Below are 27153 nucleotides of genomic sequence, written 5' to 3'. Positions count from 1 at the left end.
AAATGGGACATAATTTGATAAAAGATGTTTACTTTCTTTGGGCAGAGCTATATTAGTAATCCAAAATGATGAGAGAAGAGATGCTTTGATACTAAATTTAGCTCCAGGTGTGACCTGCCAGGGCTGCTCAGACACAAACTATTGATCTGGCCCTATGGCCAGGAATCCTCCTGTTCCTTCTGCTTGTGGAAAGCAGTTTTGTCCAAAGAGCAATAGATACAGCTGATAGTGAGCCAGAATTGGCAAAGTTCAGCTGACCAGGGTATTTACTGAATTAGCCTAAATATGTTGACTTTCAGCATATTGATATGTAACTGTTAAAAAAATACTCTAAAGAATAATCCTCTGGGTTTTTTTCTCAGTTTCTGTTTCTCTGTTAATTAGTACTCTCTGAGTGTTAGATGCTCTCAGTTGAATAAAAGCTGATGCTGATTGAAAGAAAATCTGTTTATAGACAGGAGTTGAATTACAAGATATGTTACAGAAACACTAAAGAAGTAGTGAGCATAAGCCAGACATCTTTTATTCAATGTCTTTAAAAGGAAGAGATATTGATTTTTTTCTTTTTTTTCGAATACTGATTAGTAGGGAACCTGGGATTTTCTTGGATCACATATTCTACTTGGACGGTTGTAATATGTATGGAAAATGAGGAGAGGAAAGGGATTGATGATGTGTATAAGATGTGTTGGCACCATGTGCTGTCAGATTTCACTGAAAGCAGGAATTTGGTAGGACATCAGTAATAAAGGAACAGAGCTACGTGCTGGTTTTGCAGATCATTTCAAACCCATTGATTGACCTCATCACTTCTGTGTATTCTGTATTTTTTGCCTGTTTTAGAGGGCTTCATGTTATTACTCATATTCCCACATGCAGTGTGGGGAACTGCACAGAACCATAGAGAACTTGAAGGAACAAAATAAAACATACACCAAAAATCTGTTCCTTCAGCAAACACTTGGCTACTGAACCAATGTGATAATGTCAGTAACATGCAGCTGGCAAGTCAGTGTTTAAATTTATGGCTTTTCAGGATTAGGAGGCGGTTTATTGAGAGTACCTCCAACTCCAGATATCAGCAGATGTGTTTCACATCCTGGATAAACAAGTGGTGAATGTCTCTGTTGGCCTAGGAATTTCTACTTTCCATACAACATGTAGAAAAGTTTCAGTATCTGATCCTTAAGAAGCATGGCACATCAGATTTCCTGGGCATGGTAATTTTAAATGTTGAAAACCTGTTTTGATTTTTTTTCCCCTTTTCTTACTCTCCTTGGTATTCTGGATCTAGCTTTTTTAGCTAGTGAAGAGATTAAGTACAGGCAGGACAGTGTGCTGCGAAATCAGCTCTTTCAGCCTCACCAGAGATGCAGACCCTTAAAATGGGCCAAGCACATGAACTTGAACTGAGTTTCCAGCACAGAGAATCCCAGACTGGTTTGTGTTGGAAGAAACCTTAATTCTCATCTCCTTCCAGCCCCTGCCATGGGTAGTGATACCTTCCACTAGAAAATGTAAATCATATTTCCATGTGTAAACACATGTGATAAAACCCAGCTTGAATGAGTTAAATGTCAGAGACAAGCCTTTGGAAGTGAAGTACAGCATGAAAATTGCCTACTCATGTAGATAATGGTGTCTTCTAGATCCCACTGAGCTCTTTTGTTTTGGGTTGTTTTCTTCCTGGGATCTCTGCCTGGTTGTGCACACAAGGAATAGTGCATATCTAATGAGCTGCTTTCTTTTTCTTTCCCTTTGCTGTTTTTGCTTTGTGTAACCCTATGCCTCACTAGACACCATTCAGATCAGGATTTGTGGCTGGAGTTATTATTCTTCCATTTAGCATTTCTGCAGGACTCATCACTACAGTATTTCAGTGCTTCAGATGTTAATTGATTTTCATAACACCCCACTGAGATGGGGAATTATTATTAACCAGGGAAATGGAGCACAAGGAGATTGAGGTCAGAAGTGCTGCCCAGTTTGAATGCCAGCTTTGAGACACCTGTTATCTGGTTTATTATTTATTCAGTAGTCACATAAAACTCTTGAATTCCTTTAATTGCAGCTGCAATTCTGCATCTCTCATACTGAGTCAAAAGTTGGAACACAGGCAGTACAGTAAGGAAAACTCAGCTGAGCACTTTTGGCATTCTTTTGGTTAGGGATGTGCCTGTTTTCATGACAGTAACTTTGGGCAAAATTGGGGCAAGTATTAAGTCTCAAGAGATTTTTTTTCTTCCTTAATAATTTCTTCTGCTGATACAATGCTTATTCTTCAGCTCTTGGAACAAAATAAACAAGGCTCTACCTCCAGGAGTCTCTTCTGCTCCCTAATTGTAATTCATCACCAGAGTGGCTCCACTTGTGACAACAAATGAGTATAGAGGTTCTTTATGGAGTGTGAGATGTTCTTAATTAAAAAATTCCTGAAATGAATGCATAAAGATTGCCCTGTATTTCTTTATTTTATGATTGCTTATGTACTCCGAATTTTCTTTTAACATTTATTCAGCATAAACAGTTTTCTGTTCTCTCTGTTTTATTTCTGTGTTGATCTGCCTTCTGGCATCATTGGCCCATATTCAGCAGCTTCTTGATAGCTGGGAATGGCAGGAGTGTCAAGGGCTCAGCATTGCTCCTCTGCAGAAATTCAGCTGTTCAAGAAGAGACAACTTGAGGCAGAGCTTGTTCAGCAGCATGGCAGCTGTCATAGCACTGGCATATGGAGATAATTCTTTTCCTCAGTAGAATATTTTCTCCGAGTTGACAGGAATTTTAGAAGTAAGATCATTAGAACCTGAATGCCCTGATAGCCATCTCACCTTTTTTTTTTCCTGATAAACTAACTAATCACAACTTTCAGAAGAATAAAAGTGGTCTGAAAACCTAAATGAGGGTGTCTGTAAACTCATGTGCTTTGGTAGTTGAGAGCAGCGCTATCTACAAACTCTACTGAAAAAAGAAACTTAACTAAAGTATTATTTTCTATATTTTAATAAGTAATTCTAAACTATCTTCTCCCTAGATTAATTACTTGGTTTTCTGCCTTTATGAGTTTATCATATTTCAAAGACAGGTTGTCTTTTGAGGAGGAGTTAATTCTCCAGTCTTTGCATGTAAATCTTATTTTGGGCCCATTTAATTATTTTCCTCTAGATTTTTTTAGACACAGCTTTCATTAGTAGGGCTGAATTAAGACTGCTTCAGGTTTCTTTTAACTCTGTAAAAGTTCATGTGCCTTTGGGCCTTTACACAAATACTTTTGGCCCTAACTTGAGCATTCTCCTTGTCAACTTCTGTGTGCTCAGTTACACTTCGTCTTCCCCAGTCAAGACAAGTACTGAGCAGCCAAGTACAATGTCTCAGCTTGACTGGAAAACCTTGTGTACGCTGGATGTGGTGATTTTCCTGAAACTTCCCCTGGATCTTTTCAAGTTCATGCTGAAAAATGTCTGTAAGAGATTTCTGTAATAGATTCTGTAACTTTCCTGGTAGATCTTTAAAGCTGCTTCAGGCATTTTCTCATAATTTAACTGCATGGTCAGATGGATTTGGGAGGCAGACTGCAGTTCTCCAGCTTCTCTGGTATTTGGAAGCCATGTAAATGAAAATAATCATTAAAGAAGTCTGATTAGAGAACTGCTTTTTATAATTTTGTTATTACTCTGTTTGTTGGCTTGTGATTTAGACAGTGGGGTTAATTTTGAAATAAGCTTTTTTTTAAATGGAGAATCCTGGTTAACAAGACACAATCTGAGAACTTAGACGCTTTTCTGTAACAGTAATAGTCTGTTTTCAAGGTAAAAGTTAGATTTATATTCCAGGTTACAAGAGAAGGTTTTGTTGGTTTTTTCTTTAGGATTACAAAGGTAATGGAGAAAAGCACCATTTGATATTTGCCAACCTGAAAGTACAGCACACTGGAACCTGAAGATAATTAACTGTTGTAGCTCCAGCTCTGACATTTTGATACAACTTCCTCATCCACACAGTGATGTTCTTTAGGTCTGTCTGCAGTGATTCCCATCTTTTTCTAGAAATCCTTTGAGTTTTTAATTAACACTTTTTTGGTAGATTCATACATACAACATTTTGAATTAGTAGCTTTAAGCTTGCAAGACAGAGACAGCCTAATTTTTTGGTGGATTTTTGGGTTGTGTTTTTGGTTTGGTTTTTTTGGTGTAGTTTTTGTGTGTGTGTTTGTTTGTTTCTGTGTTTGGGGGTTTTTTGTTTGTTTTTTTTTTTTTACTGCCAGAACAACACGATTAGTATATGATCTGTGGTAAGAACTCACCAACAATTAATTTTGATAATGATGATATTATATAATATAATTATATATAATGATGATATAAAAATGATAATTTCCTCAGAGTTCTAAATCTGAACCTTTAAGCCTGCAGGACAAAAAACATGCCATGTTGCTCTTGTTCAACTGTCAAGCTATAACTGCATAGGAGACTAAAAAGGATTTTCGTTTTCTTCTCAAAGCATTTTGGAGAAGTCAGTAAAGCAGTTATCTAATGTATCCATATTGAGTACATGTTGAATTTTCCATTATATTACATTAATTATACTGTTAATGGGTTCATGTGTCAGGATTTTTCTCCTTTTTTTTTCTTTTTTTTACAGGATTCTGCTCAGGAGAGTGTCATCAAACGAGATATCCATCGTACATATCCAGCACATGATTATTTTAAGGATACAGAAGGAGATGGGCAGGAATCTCTGTACAAAATCTGTAAGGTACAGTCAGTACTCTCAATTTTAAAGTTCCATGTTTTGTGTGACTTTCTTTTGCTTTGCTAACCCTGTTCTGGTCCAAGTTGTTAATCAGTAAGATTTTAAAGCTTTGTTTAGATTGCATGTGGAGACTGTGGTGTTTCTGCATTCCCTTTTGCAGCCTTGCATTTGGTACCTCTTAAGGTGCAGGTGAGAAGAGGCTCAGGCTGGCTTTGCTGAGGTGAGAGGGAGGAGCCTGTTCAGAGGGAGTGGTGTAGGAGCTCCTCTTTTGCTCTGAGGTGAAGAGATTTGCAGAGGAGGAGAAACAGACCCTCAGAGCAAGCTCTGCTGTGAGGTTAAACCAGAGTGTCTGTAGACAATTCCGTGGAGAACAAGTTTTTGACCATTCCCAAGCAGTGTGTGAGCAGAGCTTTTCACTCACAGCTGCCAGATCACCTCCAATGAAAAACACTCTTTAATTTTTCCAATTTGCACATGGGAAAGTTGAGGTACTAAATCAATAGATTTGTCCATCTTGTACAGACAGACTTCTTTTGTTTAAGAGAGATCCAGAAGGTAAAATAATGCAGCCGTGCAGCCAAGCAGAGACATTTCTGGCTGGCAGTTGTAGATGTTGCTGTGGTTTTGGCAGTCAGCTTTTGTTTCACTTTTTTTTTTCCTAAAATTTATGAAATTAATGTAGAATATTCTGTAGAATATTACATAATGCAGAATTCATTCTGTTCATATAGAATGAATTATTGCCTTAGGTAAAGCCCTTTCCCTTCCTCTTCCTTGTGGCTGTTTCCACCTCCTGCTGATTACTAGAAATGATAGAGTTGTCAAGCAGAAAAAAGTGTTCAGCCTTTGGGGTATAATGACACATTTTCCTGTTCCCCAGATAAATTCTCTGTTGATACAAACTCCTATTCAAATAATAATTTGGATGAATATTAAGCATAGCTGCTTAGCTACTGGGAATTCAGTATTGTGAGCAATTCACTGTTTAAAAGAAATGCAAAATTGGGGAATAAAGAGACCTTTCAAGCAATGGTATTGATTTCTTCCTAGTCTTGGAGGGCTCTAGAGGGCTACAGGAAACAGTTCCTGTGCCAGTCTGTGAAAAGAATAAAAATGCATGTAAATTATAGGCTTGTCACTTTGATACCGGTTAAGTGAACAATGATGGAATAATTCAATTTTTCAAGAATTACATGTGAGAAGTATGTTTTAATGAAGGCCTGTGAGTTTATTCAAAATAGATCATGACAAGCCAACACAAAAAGCCAGAAGTACAGGTTCCATTGGTGAAGGTGTTTTGACTGGAATTCTGTAGCTCCTGTGGCCTGCCAAGCTCAGAATGTATAAATGCTGGACAAGTTAAGCATGAACAAGATACACATTAAGGAGTTAAAGACTGGCCAGCAGGTTCCTAAACAAGCACTGAATAAATGGATTTCAGTCAAAGCATTAGGAATATCCCTTCTTCATTCCAGGTACTCTGGTGAGTCACCTGGAAGAAATCAGAAAGTCCTTTTTCATGAAGATATCTTGGTGAAATAGAGAAAAGGGGATGGTAAATAATGAAATGTAAAGGATGTGGAGATGGATGAACCTTATGTAGGAACAGTTTGACTTGAGCAACTCAGTGTTTTGCAGCTGCCTTTAGTTACAGTGTCCAAAATTGAAGACATCTATTCTACATTGGAAAGAATCTGTAAAGTTCTGTGAGGATAATGAAAGAATTTTGGAACATTCTTTGAAAAGAAAAATTCTTGCTCATTAAGGTATCTCAGTCTTTTATTAAAAAAGAACAAATAAAGGAGTGAATCTGTCAGAACTGGAAGCAACTAAGAGGAATTATCTGTCCAGCAGGCAGCTTCAGAGGGGCACAGACCTTCCCGGGTTGTTTCCTTTCTGTAGGAAATGTGAATAATTCTGCATGTTTTCTAAATCTGGGGGCTTTCCTTGCTCTCAAAGCCTCTCCTACTCCTGCAGAGGAAGTTGCTGTAGCTGTTATTGCATCAAGGTGCCCCCAACATTGGGAGTAATGTGCTCTGACTCCATGATTCAGAAGGCTGACTAATGCTTTATTAAAACTATACTATATTACATTAATACTGTATTGTAACTATAGTAAAGACATATTATATTATACTATATAAAAGATGCTAAATAAAAAAACATTACTGAGGCAGTCAGGACACAGCTTTGACCCAATTGGCCAAGGAAACAAAACAATCTGTAGCAGAATCCAGTTAACAAATCACTTTGGGTAAACAATCTCCATAACACATCCCACATGTGCCAAGCAACAGGAGTAGTGAACAGAGATAAGAATTGATTTCTTTTCTTCTCTGAGCTTCTCAATGCCTTCCCAGGAAAAATCCTGAGAGAGAGAGAATTATGTCTCTGTTCAGAGAATGTGAATGCCACAGTTAGTTCTCTTTTCTTAAAGGATCTTGAAACTCAGAAGTGCTTTGTCCTTGACAAAGAGAAAGTCAGGCAAAAACTCCAGGAGGCCTGTGTGGATGAGCAAGGTGCTCCTGAACAAACTCAAAGACAAAAGGAGGCCTACAGAGGGTGCAAACAAGGGCACCTAGTCTGGTAGGAATACAGAGAAATTGTCCAAGCAGACAGGGATCTGGTTTAGGAAAGTAAAGCCCTGATAGAATTAAATCTATGGCCATGGATGGGAAGGATGACAAGAAAATATTCCATGGGTACATCTGTGATAAAACTAAGATTAGAGACAGTGTGGGAGAAAATGTTCCTTCCTGTCCAGAAGGAAAGGGCAAACCTGCTTAACCCTGGACATGGATAAGGCTGAGGTACTTGATGACTTTTTTGCCTCTGTTTTCACTGGCAAGTGCTCCGACATCACTGCTGAGGCCACAGAAGGCAAAGGCAGGGACAGAGAGAATGGAAAACTGCTCAGTGCAGGAGAAGATCAGGTTTGAGATGATGCAAGGAGCCTGAAAGGCCATGGAACCTGATGAGATGCGTCTGTCGCTCTGAGAGAACTGGCAGATGGAGTTGTTAAGCCACTGTCTGTGTATTTTAGTCATGGGCATCCTGTGAAGCTCCCACTGAGTGAAGACGGGGAAATCTAACTCCCATTTTTAAAAAAGGCACGAAGAGAAGGCTCCAGAGAGGCCTTAGAGCCCCTCCCAGTGCCTAAAGGGGCTCCAAAAGAGCTGAAGAGGAACTTTGGAAAAGGACCTGGAGTAACAGGACACAGGGAATGGTTTCCCACTGCCAGAGGGCAGGGTTAGATGGGATATTGGGAAGGAATTCTTTTCCTGGCAGAGGTTGCCCAGAGAAGCTGTGACTGTCCCATCCTTGCAGCTCTGGAAGTGTCCAGGGCCAGGCTGGACAGGGCTTGGAGCAAGCTAGGCTAGTGGAAGGTGTCCCTGCCTGTGGCAGGGGGTGGAATTGCATGAGCTTTAGGGTCCTTTCCAACCCAAACCATTCTGGGATTCTGTGATCAGAGACCTCTCTGTGTGTCCATCAAGTTGAAGGCTGCTCTTCCTGTGAGGCATTTTGTATTTACCTGGAGTTTAATGACCTCTGTCACGCAGCCACTTGTTCTTGATAGAACATGTTCTGCATAGCAGCTTTGCAGTCACTTTCTAATTCCCTGCTACAAACAGCTTTGTCTCATCAGCAGCCTTTGTACTATTTTTATGTGTTTTTATTTTTACTGTTTTTATGTATTTTTATTTTTACTGTGCTATATTTATGTGTTCTTTAAGGTTTGTGAATATTTGCAGCACATCTTTCTGCAGGGTTCTGTGAGTGACCTCACCTTCACTCTCTGGATTAGAACTGACTTTATTCCTGCCTTTGGCTCTCTCCCCTTTAATCAATTATTTGAGGGAGTAAGGGGATTTTCTATAGCAGCTCAGTTCCCCAAAAAGCCTTTGGGATCTTGGTGAAGGGTTTATGAAAATCCTGGTGATTTTGGTGCCTCCCTCATTCCTTCATGTGCTTGTTGGTTCAAAGAAGGATTTGGGAAGCATTGCTTTCTGGTAGAACAGCCACATCCAGTCTTCAGCATGGAATTATTCATAAATTTACTGATTACACTGAAGGGTTTATACCTACTAGCCAGTATTGAGGTCAGACACAACTACTGGGGAGAATTCCAGGCAGAGATTTCCAGCATTTGCATTTGTTCTTCATCCTCTCATAGTTTCCTTAAATGACTGTGGATGTGACCGATACCTGTTTGGGTCTGACTGAACCTTGAATTTATGATTAATAAACTGTTTTCTCCAGTATGTGGGTTTTCAAGAAATATTGTTAAAGCCTAATTAATTTGCTTATAAAATTGTCATTCTATTGGGAATAAAAAGTAATTATCTGCATTAAAAGTAATAATGTGGCAGCTTTGTATTGTTAGAATAACTTTTACCAGAGGTGCTGAGTACTTATCCCTTTATTCTAATGTGAAAGCAAGAAGTTTGAAGAATGGGATTTTTGAATATGGTTAGGAAGGGTCTGTCCTCAAGTGAGAGGGCAGAAAGCTGAAGAGCATTTTCTTCATTCCCCACTGAAATGAGAGATGATCTGAGCTGTCAGATAAAAAGGAAAATCATTAAAAGCTCACTGCTTCATTTTAACAGGTCTGCCAGTTTTTGTTCCAACTCTTTATCTCCTCTTCAGAACAGTAGGAAACCAGGAAAGATGGGAACTTTTTCTGTTGCAGAACATTTATGTGACAAAGTACCTAAAAATAAACTTCAGGACTGACAGTGGTGATAAGGAATGAAAAGAGTTTCAGATTCTAAGACTGGAGATTTCACTTGAGGACACCAATTAAGCTGGATTTTCACAGAGCAAATTTTGGGCAATCTTTGTGAAAACTGCTGCTTCTTGCCTGCTTTCTGTTTAAATACTCTGCAAATTCTAGCTGTGTTTGAAGAGCTTACCTCAGTGTTACAATGCATAACTGAGTAATGCTCAGTGCCTGCTTCCAAGCTCTGTCCATGCTCACAGCCTGAGGCTCCAGGGAATCTGGGCACCTGGCAGAATTAATCCTCTCAGCTCTCTGCAGTGTGAGCAGTGCAGAATTTAACATGAGATGTGTTTTCCCTAATTTTCTGATTAAAGTAACTCCTATTTAACAAACAACCACTGTGACTCTAACGGGGAACAGGGAGCATGGTGCAGGAAAATCAATCAGGTGATCTGGGACTGGGCAGACTGGGAAAACACACTCAATGGTTTTCAGAAAATGGCAGAATTACTTCTCAGAGGCTCAGAGTTGTTGGTAGTATTTCTCAGTAAGCTGAGGCCTTGCAGAAGGATATGAATCATTTGTATCTGATCTATTTTGTTACTAAATATTTATCCCTTTGTGGATAAATCCCTTTTTTCCCCTTTCTGGTCTTGCCTGAAGGTTTTAGGTGCAGGATCAGTGTGGAGGCTGGTTTGCTCTGAGACCAAACACTGTGTTTTAGTTGCAGGATGTGTTTTCTGGTACCCACATTGAAGAATAACAAACTGCATTCTAGCAATGCTAACACTGAGTGGGCTCCATTATGGGGCATTTTAGTTTTTGATAGTGTATATTGAAATATAAAATCCCTTTGAGCTGCTGTCCTGTAGCTTTTTCCCCAATCCTGGTCTCACTTGCCTGCAGGTTTTAGGTGCAGGATCACTGTGGTAGCTGGTTTGCTGTGGCACCAAACGCTTTGTTTTAGTTACAGTCTGTGATTTTTGGTACCCACATTAGCAGAGAGAATAACAAACTGCATTTTAGCAATGCTAACACTGAGTGGGCTCTTTTATGGAGTATTTTACTTTTTGTTACTGTATATTGAAATATGGAAATCCCTTTGAGCTGCTCTTCTGTAACCAGCAGCTTCTATGCCCATGATAAGCTGGGTTATGCTTCAGCAGAGCTGCTGCTTAGTGCTGAAAGTCTAATTTTCTTTTTTTTTTTTTTTTTTCATTTCCATTTTATTTCAGCATGTCTTTTCAGGTAGTCACCTCACTGTGCATGTATTCTTCCACATTTTTCAATCTTTAGTATCTCTTTAGATTTACAAATGGAAAGTTTCAGTGTTTGTCAGAGAGCAAATCTCTTTTGTTCCTGCAGAAATCTATTTGCCAATTAGAGGATAAACACAATCAGTGAAGAATTTATTTTTCACCTTTTTTTAGTTGTTTCTTTTCTTTGCTCCTGGGTTGAAGGAGCAATGCTGGTGAATATTGTCTTGTTTCATTCAAAGGAATTTTAGTGTTACCTTGTTTTCTTCTGTTTACATTACAATAAGGATTTTTCTCTGCATTTGTCTTCAGCAGCCCCATTCTTGCACACAATGAAAGATGCAATGAAATTATGTAGAATTTTCTGCTGAGCCTGTACCAGTGGAAAGGTCAGCTCTGGAATCCTGAAAAATGCTGGGAGTGCTCTGTTTGGGGCCTGCCTAGTTGAGGGTGAAGATTTCTATATCCTCTCAGCTCTCCTAGCTCTGGCAGAGGCACATTGTGTAACAGCTTCTTCCTGATATTCCATAAATGAGTAACTAATGTCTAAAAATAGAGTTTTAATGCAGAAATTCCTTGTGTAATGTGATACATACTCAATGCTGCACCCATAGGAATATTATTACTTTCAGACTGTTAGTCTTATTATAAATTCAGGTAGGGAGTTTTAAATTCTGCTGTTACTAAATTTATTTAGCAACTGAGCATGTAATAAAATACCTTGTTGTGAAAACATTAAAATAAAATTAAAAGTAATAAAAATGTAATAAAATATAAATAATTTTAGTTAATAAGAATTGAAATTATTATAAAAATAATAAAATACCTTGTTGGGTGAAAAGTCTGCATCAAAGTATGGCTGTTTTCCTGAGACACTCTGAGTTTCAGACGCCATGAAAGTCTTTTAAGTCTCCTAAAGCAGATTTCAGCCCATAGCTATGTCTGTGTTAAACACTGAGTAGCTTCTCTTTGTCATTTCATAGAGAGGCATGACCCCTCCTCTTCCTCATTTAAATCTGCTGGCACTCACAGACAGAATTACAGAAATCCAAGCTGAGGTTTTAAATTCAGCTATCTTTCCCTTCATCTTTTAAATGCTAGTACATGGAATTTTTCTCTGTGGAAGATTCTGTTCTTGGGAGATTTTCCTTTGTTAATTATTTTGGAGAAGAGTTTCTGCCCAGCCCTGGGTTCTTGGTTCACTTTCCCGATGTGCAGATGTTTCTCAGTCATGGACTTTGAGAAGACTCTGCTTCCAAAGAATTCACTTTCTAATGATGATCATCTAATAACTGCATAGTAGCTCTTTTCAGTATTCAGATAACTATTAAAAAGATGTCTCAGTTCTCTGAGATCTTCATTTAGTTAGAAATGAATGAAAACAGGCTTCAAGTCAGAACCTTCATTAAATCCCATTTATGAGACAGAATATTTAAACTCTCAGTTAACTGGGGAATTGTAATTGGAAGTTCCTCAAGAGCTTAGGAGAATAATAAGTTAAAAACTCTGAGATGTCACAGATTGTCATGGGAAAAATCCCATCCTCTTGAAATTATAGAGTTACAATGACTGCAATGGAAATAGGAGATTTGGGATTTTGCCTTGTTTTTATATTTCAGGTGGAAAATTAAAGTTGCTTAGCTGCATAAATCTTAAATAGTTGATCTTAGCCTGTTAGTTAATGATATGATATTATGCTGGTATCTGTAGGCAGCATCCTTATTTTGAGGTTATTCTGGTTAATTACATCATATTTCAGCACTATCAAATCCCATAGGTTGCTTAAAAATAAAACAGTATAATTGGAAATGTGATGTGCATTAAGATTCCAAATTCTCTTTGCATTGGATAGATGCAATGAAATCCTGCATATTTTAGAGACTTCATTAAAAACTAAACCTTTGGTTGTCAGGATTATTATGTTTTGACTTTAGAGCAGAATCTATCTTTGTTTGATCTAATTCTGATGTGGAACTGAAGTTTGTGTCCAAGTATCAACAGACAGCTGCTTGTTAAGGTCAGATTTTGGAAAAGGACCTTGTGGAAATGAATCTCAAAAAAAATCTTTTTGAAAAAAACTTTTTAAAAAGTGGAAAAAATGGATCAAGCAGTTAATTTTTTTCATGGTTTTTGGTTGCTTCAAAGGCATTTTAATAATTCCTTTTTTTTTACTGGGGCCCTTTGACATTTTTCTTCTATATAGGCAATGTCCACTAATTAATTTCATATTTTTATTTAAAACAAATTATCCAATACTTGCTGATTTGTACTTCTATGGATCAACCTTTTTAGAAAAGTTTCCATTTTTTCATCTCTTCTGTTTTAATCAGGCAATTAGTGGTTTGCCAGTTTACTTTTCCCCTCAAGCTTTTTTGGTGAATAACATTCATTCTTAATAATTTTTCAGTAATTTTATTCCTTTTAATTTATGATTTCTTCTGATATTCAGTTGGACACAGATCCTTCAACACATCCCCTGTTAGGAATGGTTCCAGCAGGATAACAAACCTTGTGATTCTTTTGTAATAAAACAAATACAAGGAAAGTTCACAGGGATTTTCTGCTGGAGTTTAAATACAACTCACATTGACCATCTATTTTCCAAGCAGAGACTTTGCCTTCCTGCTCTGGATGTGTTTGAAATGGATTTATTACCAGCTCAAATGTGTTTAGGAAGTTGATTATGAGAAACTTTGCTATTCTTCCTTCATATTTTTGTATTTAACTGCAGAGTGAGGATTATTTTTTGTACCCTCCTTGTTTTCCCTCTTTTGCTGTAACTTCAACTTCTTTCAGAATCACATAAGAAGTATGTTTTTATTTCTTAAAACTTCCTGTACTTTTCAATCTATGCCAGTTTTGGAACCAGTTTGTTTTCTCCAGTGTGTTGGTTTCTCGATACTTATTTTAAAATAACTTGTTTGGAATAATTTACTGCTCTTTTCAGCAAATTATTCACTATAATGCTTCTCACAACAGAGAACCCCCAGGCACTGATAATTTGATGTTCATTTTTCAGCCTAGATTTTTTTTTTAAGTAAATTAGAAGTGGTTTCTTATAGTATGAAGAAATCATAAATCAAATTTCTCATTTGTAATTCTGCACATCTGTTTCTAAGTGGAGCTGGCCTATCAAAACCAGGGATAATATATCATTTAGGAAAACTATAGAGACAAGATATTAGGCATCTACAAACTGATAGATCTGGGCAACAAATAGATAATGACTCATGATGGTGATTAACCAGTGAATGATTCTCGTTAATGATATAAACTATTAATTTAAGCATCTAAAGGCATTTCTGTGAATTTGATACTAAGTAACTAATTAACTTCATTATGGACAGCATCCTTTTTTTTTCTCCAATTGAATTTTGTATCTGCCATTGTACAATTCTCAGGTTAGATTTTATGTTTGACTTTTGTGACTGTTTTAAACTGGTAAATTGGATTTTGATGGTTCATTAAACATTTTACAGTGATTTCTGTGACTTCTGAATTTTCTTGTCTACTGAAACTGAGCAATGGGCTGGGGTTATTTTCACTCAGCTCCTGACTAATCCCATTTAACAGCTTTTGAAAGAGTGGTGAGCAGTACATATAAAGGGCATAGGGCTGCAAGTCCCAGGTCAGCTTTTCCCAAAGGAAATGTAAGGCTAAATTGTTCAGAAACAGTGACCTTTAAAGGAATACTCAGAATATTTTGCACTTAGAGAAATCCTGTCTTCCAGAGTCATTGCAGAATTCCTCACAAGTCCATCAGACTGAAAAGTGGATTGTCTGATCCTTGTGACTCCTTCCTCCCTGGCTCTGCCCTTTGCTTTGGTTTTCCCTGGTTGTACCCTCAGTATTTTGCTTTTTCTCTCAGGATGTCCCTCCCTTTGGTGTCAGTCCTGCTGCTCCTGATTAGACTTCCACAAGTTTCCACAAATTCTTAACATCCTCTGACAGCTCTTTAAAAACAGTATCTGTCTTCTCATCTTGCAAAAGTAAAGGGGAAGGAAAGGTTAGTTATTTTAGTTTGGGGATTTTTTGAAGAGTAAGAAAAAGCATGTCTGTCATAGCGTAGGAAAATGAGTTTTGTTCATTCTTCAGCATAACAAGGGCATGGAAAAACTGTTTCTGATGAAATCTTCAGGCTACGGTAGTTCTCAGCAGTTTTCTAACCTTAGGTCCTGTACTTGCATAATGTCAGAACTTGTTTTTCCAAAAACAAACATTCACTTTCCCCCCAGCACAAACTACCCTGGTTTTCATGTTATATTTGTTGCATTGGTAAAGGTCTCATTACTCACCTGAGCTGAATTACCCTTGATTTAAGTGAAGGGAAATTGCATCCATCTCTTCTTAAGCTGATTGAAAAATAATAATTTACAACTACAACTCCAGCATCTGTGGAGGGTTGAGAGTGACCTGTGAGTGTTTTTAGAAGAGCCTTGAAAGCACAAGAGTGGTTACTGTTTTACACCCTGTGTGATTTTAGCCTGTCATGTTCCATGGAGAATCATGGAATGGCTTTGACTGGAGGACACCCTAAAGTTCATCCCGCTCCCACTGTCCCAGGCTGCTCCAAGCTCCATCCAGCCTGATCTTGGACACTTCCGGGGATCCAGGAGCAGCCTCAGCTTCTCTGGGCATCCTTTGCTAGGGCCTGCCCACCCAATGTCCCATCTAGCCCTGCCCTGTGTCCATGGGGAACATCCCCTGTGTCCTGTCACTCCAGTTCCTGATGGAATAAATCCCAATTTCCTTGTAGCCCCCTTGAGACCATGGCAGTGTCCTGCACAGCTCTTGATGTCACAGTTTGGTGGTGCCTGTATGCATTTTAAATACAGTTGTTGATTTTTCTCTTTTTTAGGCCTATTCTGTCTATGATGAAGACATTGGCTATTGCCAGGGACAGTCCTTCCTTGCAGCTGTGCTTCTGCTTCATGTGAGTTAATTGCAGAATGAAAGCTTTGATATTTGAAACCAAGGCAGTTGTAGAATCAGTTGTAGTGCAGCCATGCTGTTTGACAGATATTTATTGTTATTTATTTGCCTGTATTAATTTTCCTCTTGTTGCTTTTTTGCTGTAGAGATTAATGGCTTCTACCTTCATGAATGTAGATTTTGTTTATCTGGGAGAAATCAATTAAATTCTCAAATACTTTTGTGTCAAAACCTGAAACCAATTTGTTACATATTAATTTTTTCTTTTAATTTAGTTGTCACCTAAGTAAGCTCCCTTTGTGTTTATGTGGAATTTAACTCCAGGAGACATTCTCAGAGCAGATCATCAAAGCAAGTAGTCTCACTAATTTTTTGTAAGATTTTTTTTTCTTCTCCTAGGGACATTTTATAATATCTTCTGAAGGAAAGCAGATCTTTTAACCTTGATATTTTAGCCTGTAATCAAAAATTTCACGAACTTTGATCTGTTGCTTGCTTTATAAACACATGGGTATATGTCCAGAGATAAATAAATAAATACACAATTTTTATAGGTGCAAGGTGCTTTACATCTGATGTCTCAGTGGCAAAGCAGCAGATTCAAATAGTGTATTTATTGAGGTAATGACTATCTGAATAAGCCACCACAATTCTTACTCATGCTCTTGCATGCTTTTACTCTCAGGTTTTAATTAGTAAAATCAGTCAGTATTGAAATGCCTTTTGAAGTGTGGCTTTGAGACAGCTGCTGGTGTTATGTATGTTACACACACACTTCCCAGGGCATTTGGAACTCAAATTCAGATTAGTTTTAAGTTGTAATTCCTAGGGAGAGCTGTGATTCCTTGAGAGTCATGCTACAAAGCAACAGCATTGCAGAGAAGCTTTACATCTTTTAAGAATAAACCCAAAATAGTCCCATTATTGCAGTCTAACATATACTGTAAAATAGCTTATCTAACATTTATTTTGCAATTAGTTTTTTACTCAAAGCAGGGTTTTGAAGCTGCACTGGAAGAATGAGCCGTTTTCAATACCAGAGTTATTCAGAAATGTGTGGGTGTCACATTCTTAACATTTGACTAATACCTCAGCTCCTCTCCCTTAGTGCTGTGCTGTCATTGCTACAGAGATCAACTCTGTTCTTAGTGTTTCTGGAGCTGGAGGAAGTTGCCTCTACACAGGGACTGTTAAATGGAAATTACACTCATATTAATAAGCCCTTTCTAACTTTTGGTTTCATCAGAGGGTATTAAAGTTAAATGCTTAGAGAAGGGGGAAGCAAGGAGTCTCAATGAGCCCATGTGATTGGGGAGCTTCCTCAGATGCCCTCAGACTCCTCTTTTTCTCCAATTCTCAAAAAAATCTGTATGCTGTGAACACTTGTAAGACCCTCTCCAAAACTGTCCTACCTTCTCATGGAATTCCAGAGCCTTTCCTTTCCCTTTTTCTCTAGGACAGGTTATCCTTTCTCTTCAATGTTTATGTGTTTCTGGCATGGTTGGGTAGCCTGAATCACCATCCTCTGTTTTTGTGATTTTCCTTCTTTGATGAAATTCTCATCAAGGGTATGCAGGTAACTTCTAATCACAGGGAAACGATGTTGCCAACTCTTAATAATTGTACTGTGAGGCTCACAGTACTTCACTTTTTTTCCTTGTCTATTTTTCAGAGTCATTGTCTGTGGGGGAGAAAAAACCCCACCTAAAATATCACTTAAAAAAAATCACAAATTCCTTGTTTTTGTGATTTCAGAGAAACTATAGCAAAGGGCACATATCTAAATGCTAAAAATCAGAATGGCAGTGCCCAAAATTAAAAAAAAAAAAAAAAAAAGAAAATCTGATTTACGATTTTGAATTCTTAGGGTTGGTAATAGTGGAGAACTTCTGTTGACTGAGAGCAAGGACTTGGAGAGCATTTTGCCCCAGTCCTGACCTCTGTTCCATCTCCCTGTGTTAGGGAAGAGATGGTTGGCAAAGCACCAGAGTCTTAACTGAGCATGTAGGGCAGATGTGCCTGTGCATGAGCACCTGTCATTTCATTAGAAATAATTGTATTTTACCAAAACCCCTGAAATTTGCACTCATCGTCTTACAGATTCAAGCCTTTTGGTCAGGATAAAATTATTTCTTTTCCTTACTTTGTCTGCAGCTTTTTTGTGCTGTCAGTGGGGATCATTCCATCCAGATAAAATTGTGATTAAGAGCTTTGAAATTCCTAAGAATTTGTCTTGGGTGAATCAAGCCAGACTGATAGGCATCAGCCAATCTGGAAATACTTTGTGCTAACCCGTTACTTTCATTTATGAGGTCTGAAAATGAAACTGTCTGCCCATGGCCCTGGAGACAGGACTGAGCATAAGACAAAACCCTGAAGGGAAATATCAAAAGCCTAAAATTCTCTTTGAAGAAAATGCTGAGCTTTTATCGGTAGCTGGTATTCGATAAGAAGCTGGCAGTTGGCCAAATGAGTGAATACACTAGAAGGTCAAGAGTTGTTTTTTATTCTCAGCAATTGTTTTCATTTGTTGCAATCAGGTGCTTTCACATGAAGAAAGCACATTTTGAATGTGATGGAAGGGTTGATTTGGGCTCTGTTTGTGCCTGTCATTATTGTGTTACGTGAAGGCACAAGGGAAGGTCATGTGGGGGTTTTGTGACACAGGGTTTCCCACCAGGTCCGCATTCAGTGGGCTCAAGCCAGCAAACAGAAGTGTGGCTCAGACAATTGTGTTAGTGCCACCTTCCAAAGCACTGTTGGGTGAGAAATTTTGGTCAGAATGAAACAGATTATGGATGTAGGGCTTCTGAAAAAGTCAGCATGTTAGTAGATGGGATTATGGGAAGCCTGACTTCAGAGTTTGATGTCCTGGGGTTTGGATGAAGGTAGATGAGCATTGTTCTCACTAGAGGTTGGTTGTACCTTAGTTCTCCTGAATTTTTCCCATTTAACCAAGTATCTCTCACTAGACATCACTGTCATGAGTTGTTGCCTTTTGATTTTATTTTCATTCTTTTTTTTTTTTAATTTTTAAATTGTTTTTATGTGCCTGAGAGTTGTGTACTGGTTGTTCTCATACCTGTTTGACAGATTGCTGCTGTAGGGATATAGACACACATAAAACTGTGATATGATCCCATATTTTCTTCAAAAAAGCCTTACAGAACCAAATCCAGATGCTTATCAAGGAGAGTAGTCCCACTGACATTTTAGCTGGTTAATTCAGCATTCACAGTACTTGGCTGAAAATTTTAATACATGCCAGGTTCTGAACTCATTGTGCACAAGGTGTTTGTGTGTCTGTGTAAGGCATGTCCAGCCTTAGCTCTGTTATTAACCTTATTTTTGTGTCTTTTTCCGAACAGATGCCAGAGGAGCAGGCATTCTGTGTATTTGTGAAAATAATGTATGACTATGGCTTGAGGGACCTCTACAGAAATAACTTTGAAGATCTCCACTGCAAATTTTTCCAACTGGAGAAGTTGATGCAGGTGTGGCCAGAGTAAAAAATTCTCCTTCAATTTGTTTCATAAATGGAAGCACTGGCATCAAGAAGAGATGAATGCTTTGCTTCCAAAAGCTATTGGACAATAAAACCCCTTCTCCTTTTAGAGGTGGGGTAAAGCAAAGTTTAATAGCTGAATTCAAACATCTTGAGTCGGATTTGTTTCTAGTTTCTTTTGTCTCTGATACACCTCTTCTGCAGCTGATCTTTGTATCCAAGCAGGTATTTGCCTTTTTCCCCCTCTCTGTTTCTGATGTTGCTTAGAGAGAATATCTCTGTGCTATTGGGGCCAGTGTGTCCTTTGGACTGCCTCCATCATTGTCCTACTTCCCATGAATTATGTGGGTGTTAAGAGGTCAGGCCAATCAGGACATCCTGATGCTTATGAAATACCAATCAAGTGTGGACCCCTGGGCAGCTTTTATTGTCTCTTCCAAGACTCTGCTCTTTTTTCAGCTGGAACTATTTCATCAAGCAGTTTAACACAACTGAAGGGCTGCAAATGTTATACATTGTTGTTGTGAATAATAAGGCATTACTGAGAGTTCATTAAGCCCTGCCCTCCTGTTGGCACAGTGAAAAGCTGCTTGCTGAAGTCAACTCTCACAGATAACCACAGGTACCTCTGTGGGATGTACTGAAACTAAACAAAACAGACTATTGCTAATTTAGTGGTATTTTTTCAGATGTCAAACTGTGCATGCTTCATACTTGATGGAGTGGAATTGCATATTAATTAATGTGACACTTCAGCATATGGGCTTCTCAATATTTACTTAAGTCCACAAAGATTTTTGTTAACAAACAAAAGAGATTTTATCAACAAATATACTCTAAACAAACATACTTTATTAAGTGATCATGTCATCACTGTTCAGGAGGATTTTCAGTGCTTATTTTGTGTTGTTTGTATGTGTTCCTAGTTAGAGAAATGGTCTGCTGGAGTTGTGTGCTCTGTTGCTTTCAAGCTCTGCAAAGTTATCTGGTTCCTGCAGCCAGTGTTTTTTGTGGCAGAAGCATTCATAGCAAGACACGACACAGCAAAGGAGTAACTTTAAAATATACAGCATGACATAGATTTTACAACTGCTCTGCCTTTCAACTGTTGAAGATTCTGTAATTTCTCAGTATAGTCTCAGTATATTCTTTGATACTGTGATAGAATCCACTGTGGATCTCTTACTAAAAACTGTAACCATGGGCACTGAAATTTATCAAGAAACATCTTCACTGCTCAAAAGAAGCTAGGTTTTCACTTTGTTGTGTTTTTGGATATTTAGCAACCCTGGTCCTTACTGAAAGTATGGATGAAGAACTCAAATTAATGAGTAACACTGAAACATTTATTTTTTTCCTTTATTGCAGGAGCAGTTACCAGACTTGCACAGCCATTTCTCAGACCTCAATTTGGAAGCTCACATGTATGCATCCCAGTGGTTTCTCACTCTTTTTACTGCCAAGTTTCCACTCTGCATGGTCTTCCACATCATTGACTTACTACTTTGTGAGGTAAAAAAATATTGAATCAGAAATTCCTTCCTCCACTCCATCAATGTTTCTTCTTGTTTTATTTTGTTTTGTTGAAGTCCTTTACTGTTTAGTTTTAAAATCTGTGTAGTTATATAGAAACCATGGTTATATGGAACAGAATATGTTCAGTGAAACACTGGTTTGGTTTTAAAATTAGAACTGTGGATTGCCTCATTTTTTTGCTGAGGGGTCTAATGAGGAATATCTGAGGCACACATCTTTTTGTTCATTTAATTTGTTAAATGATTATTCAGAGTTAGGAATTGCCATTTCTTGAAGACACCTAGCAAGGAATGCTTTCCAAGTGGCCTGGCTCAGAGTGGCACAGACAGAAATGATGGCCTGGTATTAAACAGAGTGAGAAGGGCCAAATACAACTGAAGGAAGCTCCTTCCTTTTGGTTCTTTCCCCTGCAGTTCCAACTAGGAATACAAAATGGTGTGTGTCTGTGCTGTAGATATATTTACACTTTTTTTAAAACGCCAGTCAGGATAGGTTGATAATCTAGAATATTTATTTTGGTAAAAAACCAGTCCTTCCTTCAGTAAATGGGAAGTCCATGGCATTTACACCTGCTTTTAAATCTGGTTTCATCTCCAATTTCAAGGAGTCACAAACATGAAAATAAATACATAGATAAAATATTTGATAATTTTAAATGGTGAATGCTTCACTAGTAGGAAATACTGTTGGCTGTAGTTCATTTTGTTAATTTTTATTGTGAAGTATTTTCTCTGAGAATCTTCAGGCTTGCTGCAGGTGCCTTGGTAGGATTCAGTCCTCAAGACTATTTCTTATTCTGCATATTGGTACTCAGTTATCAAAGCAATGTAGGGTTATATTGGCAATGTTTATCTCAGTGTGTCTGAAGAAATTGGGGTGGGAAAGAAGGTGGAAATCCAAGGGGAAAGTAAGAGAGTGCAACATTAGAACATGCTAGGGAAAGGAAAACTTGTTAGTGTTTGTGGAGGATCATCACACAGAGCTAAAGGAGCCTCTTTTACTACAGCCAAAAATCAACCAGAAAGAGTAAGAAAAGTTATTTCAGGAGAGAAGATACATGCAGACATCTTGAGAAAGAGTTGAGGCAGTGGCAGACAAAGTCCAGAGGCACCAGTGTGGGCTATCACAAAAATGCTCCTCAGAGTCAGGAGTCAACCACTCTCAAGTAACAGGCAGGTCTGAGAATTTGTGGAAGGGGCATTGATTAAAGTCATATTAAAATAAAAACCTATAAAAAGTTGGCCCTTATTATAGACAGCAAGTCAGTTCTGTAGGTGTATGGCCACAGGCAGAGCCAGGAAAAAGCCATTCCTTGACAGAAAACTGAAGTTGTTTGTCCAGTCAGCCTCTGGAAGGAATTATGGGGGAAATCAAAACATAATTTTTTCTGCATTAAATTGTTCCTTACTTTATCTCTGAACAACCAGCATGCTGGTAATTCTGGCAACTGGAAGGAGAAAAAACAGTGGCAGCTGCTAACACTGAAACATATTCTGCAGAAAAAAAATCCCCAGAAAAGCAAGAAGCCTTTGAAGTGAATTGTTTTAAGTTTTTAAAAACAAGCTTCCAGCCTTTTCCTTAATTTGTTATAGATACAGATGAATTTTAAATACCTTTCAAGATCATGACTTGTGCTTTCTCCACATCCTTGTTCTGTCTGTGGTTACAAAATGTTCACTTTCTTTGCAACTCTTATAGGAAAGAAAAAATTAGGGGAAGAAAACCATTTAGAACCATTGCTGCTAACTAATAATTTTTAAGATAGTCACTCTGGTTGCCTTGAAAATATTTGAATTATGGGTGAACAATTTGTGTCTTGGAATAGCTCATCTCTAAAGGTCTCTTCCAACCCCAACCATCCAGTGATTCCATGTCAGGCAAGAGTTTTAGTATTGGCTTGGGTTTTTGACTTTTGATTGTGGCTGGAAGAGTGAAATCAGTCCTTACAGATACTCAGCTTTCAATGCAGAGAGGAGAAATACCTGTAGGAAGTGCTGTAATTTCCCAGTTGACCTGGGAGGCGCATTTCCTTCCCCTGCCTGCCCAGAGGCACAAGCTGAGGCTGGAACTCCTGGGCAGAAGCAGAACTATGAAAAAGGAGCTGAATTTATGATGGGAATTAAGTTTTATGGAGGAATTTTTAAAATCCCATTTAAGTGAGTGTCATTACAGTCAAGATCTTCTCATCATTCTCACAGGAAATATTGCTTCAGAGCAGTCTGATTAGCACAAATTTGGGATTTGCCATAGCTTCTGTGTGACTAAGTTATTTTACTCTGTTGTCTTCTAGCACATTTTTTTATTATTATTTTTTTAAAGTTGTAACCAGGCTGTTGAAGATGTGAGAAACCCTCCAAATTGCTTCAATTTCCAGTGATCTTAGAATATTACCTGAGTAGCTCTCGAGCAGAATCTGTCACCCATCCCCATGTAGAAATGAAACATTTTTGAATTATTTTTCTTCCCTGTGACAGAAGCTTGAGGAGAATTTTGGGCTTCAGGCAGGTACACCACCACACTGCTGTGGTACATCTTATAAGGCTCAGCTGCTTGTAATAAAAACACAAACCTATTGATCCAGGTGAAAGTTTTAATGTGATTGTAGCAAACTGTGTGGGTTGGAGCCTGGAGATCTTTCTACAAGGCTCCTTTTAGCTGCCTGTTGCAGCTGTTTCATTTGTCTTTTCCCCTTTGCTATTTCTGTTTGCATTGAAGAACATTTTTGTTGATGAAAAGCAGAGTTGTATTTGGATTTGTCAGTCTTATCTGTCAATATGACATGATGTTATTGAACACTACCCAAGCCTGCTCTGTTTTGCTCTTTTTGTTCTATTTTAAATTATTTATTTAAAGTCATGCTCAGAAATAGCAATTCATCTAGGTAAAGCTCTTGTCGCTCAGAGCTGTCCTCAGAGCAACAGCTGCACCTCGGCTGTGCTACAGAATATCAAACAGCTGACATTTCACTTCATGTTGTGTTTTAAACTATTCAATTTAAAATGAAAATGTTTGTTTTAAAAACACTAAATAAATGACCTTCAGTAGGCATTTAGAAGAGAAAAACAACCCAAACCAGTTGGCAGATAACCTGTAAGCGTTTTCAAAATTGTCATGATTTTTTTTCTGCTTAAAAAAGAAATTTCTTTAACCTTTTGTGATGTATACAGTTCTGCCAAAACTAAAGGAGGTGCAGAGCTCAAGCTGTCACTCCATTATTAGCTGAGAATATTGAAACACTCTGGGTAACCTCCATTTTAGGTTGATCTGGCTATTTTTGTGTGCAATTTTGGGGCATATAAAATACCTAAGGACAGTACTTCTCTCCTTTTAGGCAATATGCAAAAACCTCTCCGGCATGCTGCCCTTCCTGGGGTGGCACAGACAACTGTTTATTTTAGTGTTATAGTACATAATTTGACTATGTAATTTGACTACTTAGCTGCCATTCTGACTGGATCATGACTGGATACAAAGGGATGCAGCTGATTATCAGTTTTGGGTATGAAATTATTTAATGTTTACTAAAATAGCTAATAGCAAAGAAGGAAAAGTGCTTTTCACAGGACCTCAGAGCACAGTGCAAGAAGGGGGAATTGAAAGCTAAGATGCCATCACTCCTTGGCCTTTATTTATCAACTATTGCTTTCAGATTAATGTTTAAAATACTTTATATAATCAATTTTGAGAAATTGTCTGTTACAGTGAAGGCTAATAGGTGTCTTTAAAAATCATGTAAAATGTGAACACCGTGGTGCTGCTAAACAAGCACTTACTGATAGCTAAAACCTGGCACCACATTGTGGAGATTTGCTTCTTGGGAGCACTCCTTCCTAATGAAACATTGAAAATCAGAGCAGAATCACAAGTATTGATGCTGAGGAGTTGATTTCTGTCTTGTGTGTGTCTTGCTGGGGATGGATGTGCCAGGAGACGCCGTCTGGTAGCGCTCAGGGCTGGCCGAGGAGGAGGGACCATCACAGCCTGCTATTTTTTATCTGTCACTGTCACAGTCTTCTGTGATGCCTTCAACAGAGCTGAGAAAGAACAGATGAACATTTCAATTTATTAAACTTCCTCAGGAATTGAGTCAAGAACAAGCCCACTTCCTCTGTAAATCTGCACTGAGACGAAATGGGAATTAAATAGAAGACTGTGCACAGTTGTTTATCTTTTGTGGATCTATAGGGAAAGAAAAATTGAGCTTTTTAAACTTAGTTGTATTGCTGTGTTTTCTACATTTGTTAACCCTTCCAGTTATGAATATTTTAAGAAATCATATAAAACACAAGAAAAGACTTGCTAGAAATGAAATGTCTTATGGTAACAGCATATTAAAAGCTGGGCTTAAATTCTAAGTAGGCATAGATCTGTGCTGGAGCTGTCTGTGTTATTTCAGTAGTATTTACCAGAGTGAAGTCAATGCCATCCATGTTAGTTGGAAAAGGCCAGGAGCTGTCTGTTTGTGTTCCTTTTAGGAATACAGACAAATAAATGTTGGCATTTAGGCTGTGTCCTTCCCTTTGCTCAGTCCCTTTGCATCAGGCCTGCTGAAGAGCTGAGTCTTGCTGAAGTCCGTATCAGCCACTGCTGTTCCATGTAAAGAGACTGGAAAGGATTTCTTTCCCAGACTGCTATAATTAGCTTTTAATTAATTTAGAAGAAGGAGAATAGGTTTTCTCAGACTCTAGATGGATGACTGGAATTTGAATGTGGATGTCCAGTGGCAATGCTGGTTTGCTGCACTCAAGGATCTGTTGGCATGTCAACTATCCTGATAATTTTTGTTGCAGAAGGGGGAGGTCTGCAATGGAGATAACCTCAGGTTTACTAGACCCGGATGTTTGGCTTTTATGTTGTTAGATGAGTTATTAAATCCAAAGGAAAAGTAATTTTAGCCTAATTCATGTAATGATCTACAGCTGTAATCCACTGTGGGGGCTTTTCAGCACTAGAACAGAAATTAAGATAAAAACAAAGAAAGAAGGGTATAGGATTTGATTGTTTGTGTGCTGCATGAGGAACTTCTTAAAGCTTTTGGATGTGTGTGTTAAAAAGATTCTGATTATAGTGATAAACAATTTTAAGTTCTTTTCAAAGTGAAGGTTATAAGTAGTATAAGGTGTTTTCATGTAAAATTCAGTCAACAGCAGAACTGCTGGAGGTGTGTAATACCATGTTCTGTATTGCCATGGGGACTGGGGACACAAAATGTTCTAACAGAATTTATAATCATTCAGGCTTGGACCAAGAAGAGTGTTTTAATAGAGAATGCAATCTGAGAGGTTCTAGGAGAGGTTTGGCATAGCCCTTAACTCAAGGATGTCCAGCTGTTCCTTTGAGCATCCATAATTTATGTATCTTCCAGTCATGGTGCTGCTTGTTCATCCCAAAATCACAAGGCTGATGATGAACACTCAGCATGAGCAAAGGAAAAACAGTCTCCCAAGAGTCTGCACTCCAAGATATAACTTATGAGAACAGAAGGTACCTTTTGGGTGATGTTGATAAATGTTGTGGTCCTAAATGTTTATTGGAATGATGTTAAGACTGCTTCTTAGAAATGTTCTAAGAGCTGGGTGGAAATGATGAGTGACTGGTTTGAACGACTTTGGGCCTTAGAGGGGGGACACATCTAATGCCATGTTCACACTGTGGCTCTGGATTACTCTCCCCATTGCTCATGAAATATTTTAGCCACCTGCTAGTTGATGTTCACTTAGTTGTTTTTTCTAGGAATACAGTAAATTTCCATAATGCTTACTTAACACTAGTGCCATCTGCTGTATTGGAATAGCAGCATATCCTAAACAGTCTTGGCAAGCTTCAAAAACACTTTGAAAATAACTGAAGGAAAGTATCATAAATGAGAGAGTGATATTCCATGAGCAAATCCAGGAAGCTGAGCTAAATTGGGAAGTGTTTTTAAAGAAGAGGGTAGTGCAGTCTGCCTGTGCTGAAACACTTTCTGTTGCTTTGCAATCTGAGGCTGTTACAGATTTTCTGAATATGTAAAATCAAAATGTGAACTTTGCATTTGACTCAGCATTGGAAAGGGAAGATCAATGTCAGGGTTCAGAGAGACAAGAGCCAGGGCTGTGTCATGGCAGGGAAAGGGAGAGGATGAGGAGTAACACTGGGAAGAAGATCAGAGGGAGTGCAGGGAGCAGATGTTCATTTAGAGTGGGCATGGATTTTTATTTGTGGTGTGTGAGCACAGGTAGGGGGGAACAAGTCACAGCTCCCTGTCAAGAGATGTTCTAAACTCCTCACCTTGTCTGCTCTCATGAAAACTGGGGTCTGGAAAATCCCTTCTCCTAACAGCCATTCCCTGTTTCATGCCAGAGCTGCAGGACCTGTGTTAAATAAAGAGATGAAACCTCTTCTCTCCTTGTGTGTGATAACCCCCTTGGTGCCCAGTATGGATTGAGACCCCTTTCTTTCTCCCTGTATTATTC

At 38.3% G+C, this 27153-nt stretch overlaps 1 protein-coding gene across 3 annotated transcripts in view; it reads left to right on the top strand.

Annotated features, from left to right (window-relative positions):
* RABGAP1L (RAB GTPase activating protein 1 like) overlaps positions 1-27153 on the top strand; it is a 229205-nt gene that overhangs the window by 118108 nt on the left and 83944 nt on the right. For all 3 annotated transcript variants that reach the window (XM_058030211.1, XM_058030210.1, XM_058030212.1), the window contains 4 exons: positions 4639-4752; positions 15584-15658; positions 19026-19151; positions 20531-20674. In XM_058030211.1, the coding sequence (XP_057886194.1) occupies positions 4639-4752; positions 15584-15658; positions 19026-19151; positions 20531-20674 (459 nt within the window). The remainder of the gene's footprint in view (positions 1-4638; positions 4753-15583; positions 15659-19025; positions 19152-20530; positions 20675-27153) is intronic.

This window comes from Melospiza georgiana, chromosome 9 (assembly GCF_028018845.1).
Source record: "Melospiza georgiana isolate bMelGeo1 chromosome 9, bMelGeo1.pri, whole genome shotgun sequence".
NCBI classification, from domain to species: domain Eukaryota; kingdom Metazoa; phylum Chordata; class Aves; order Passeriformes; family Passerellidae; genus Melospiza; species Melospiza georgiana.
This window is presented reverse-complemented; position numbering and strand designations above follow the sequence as displayed.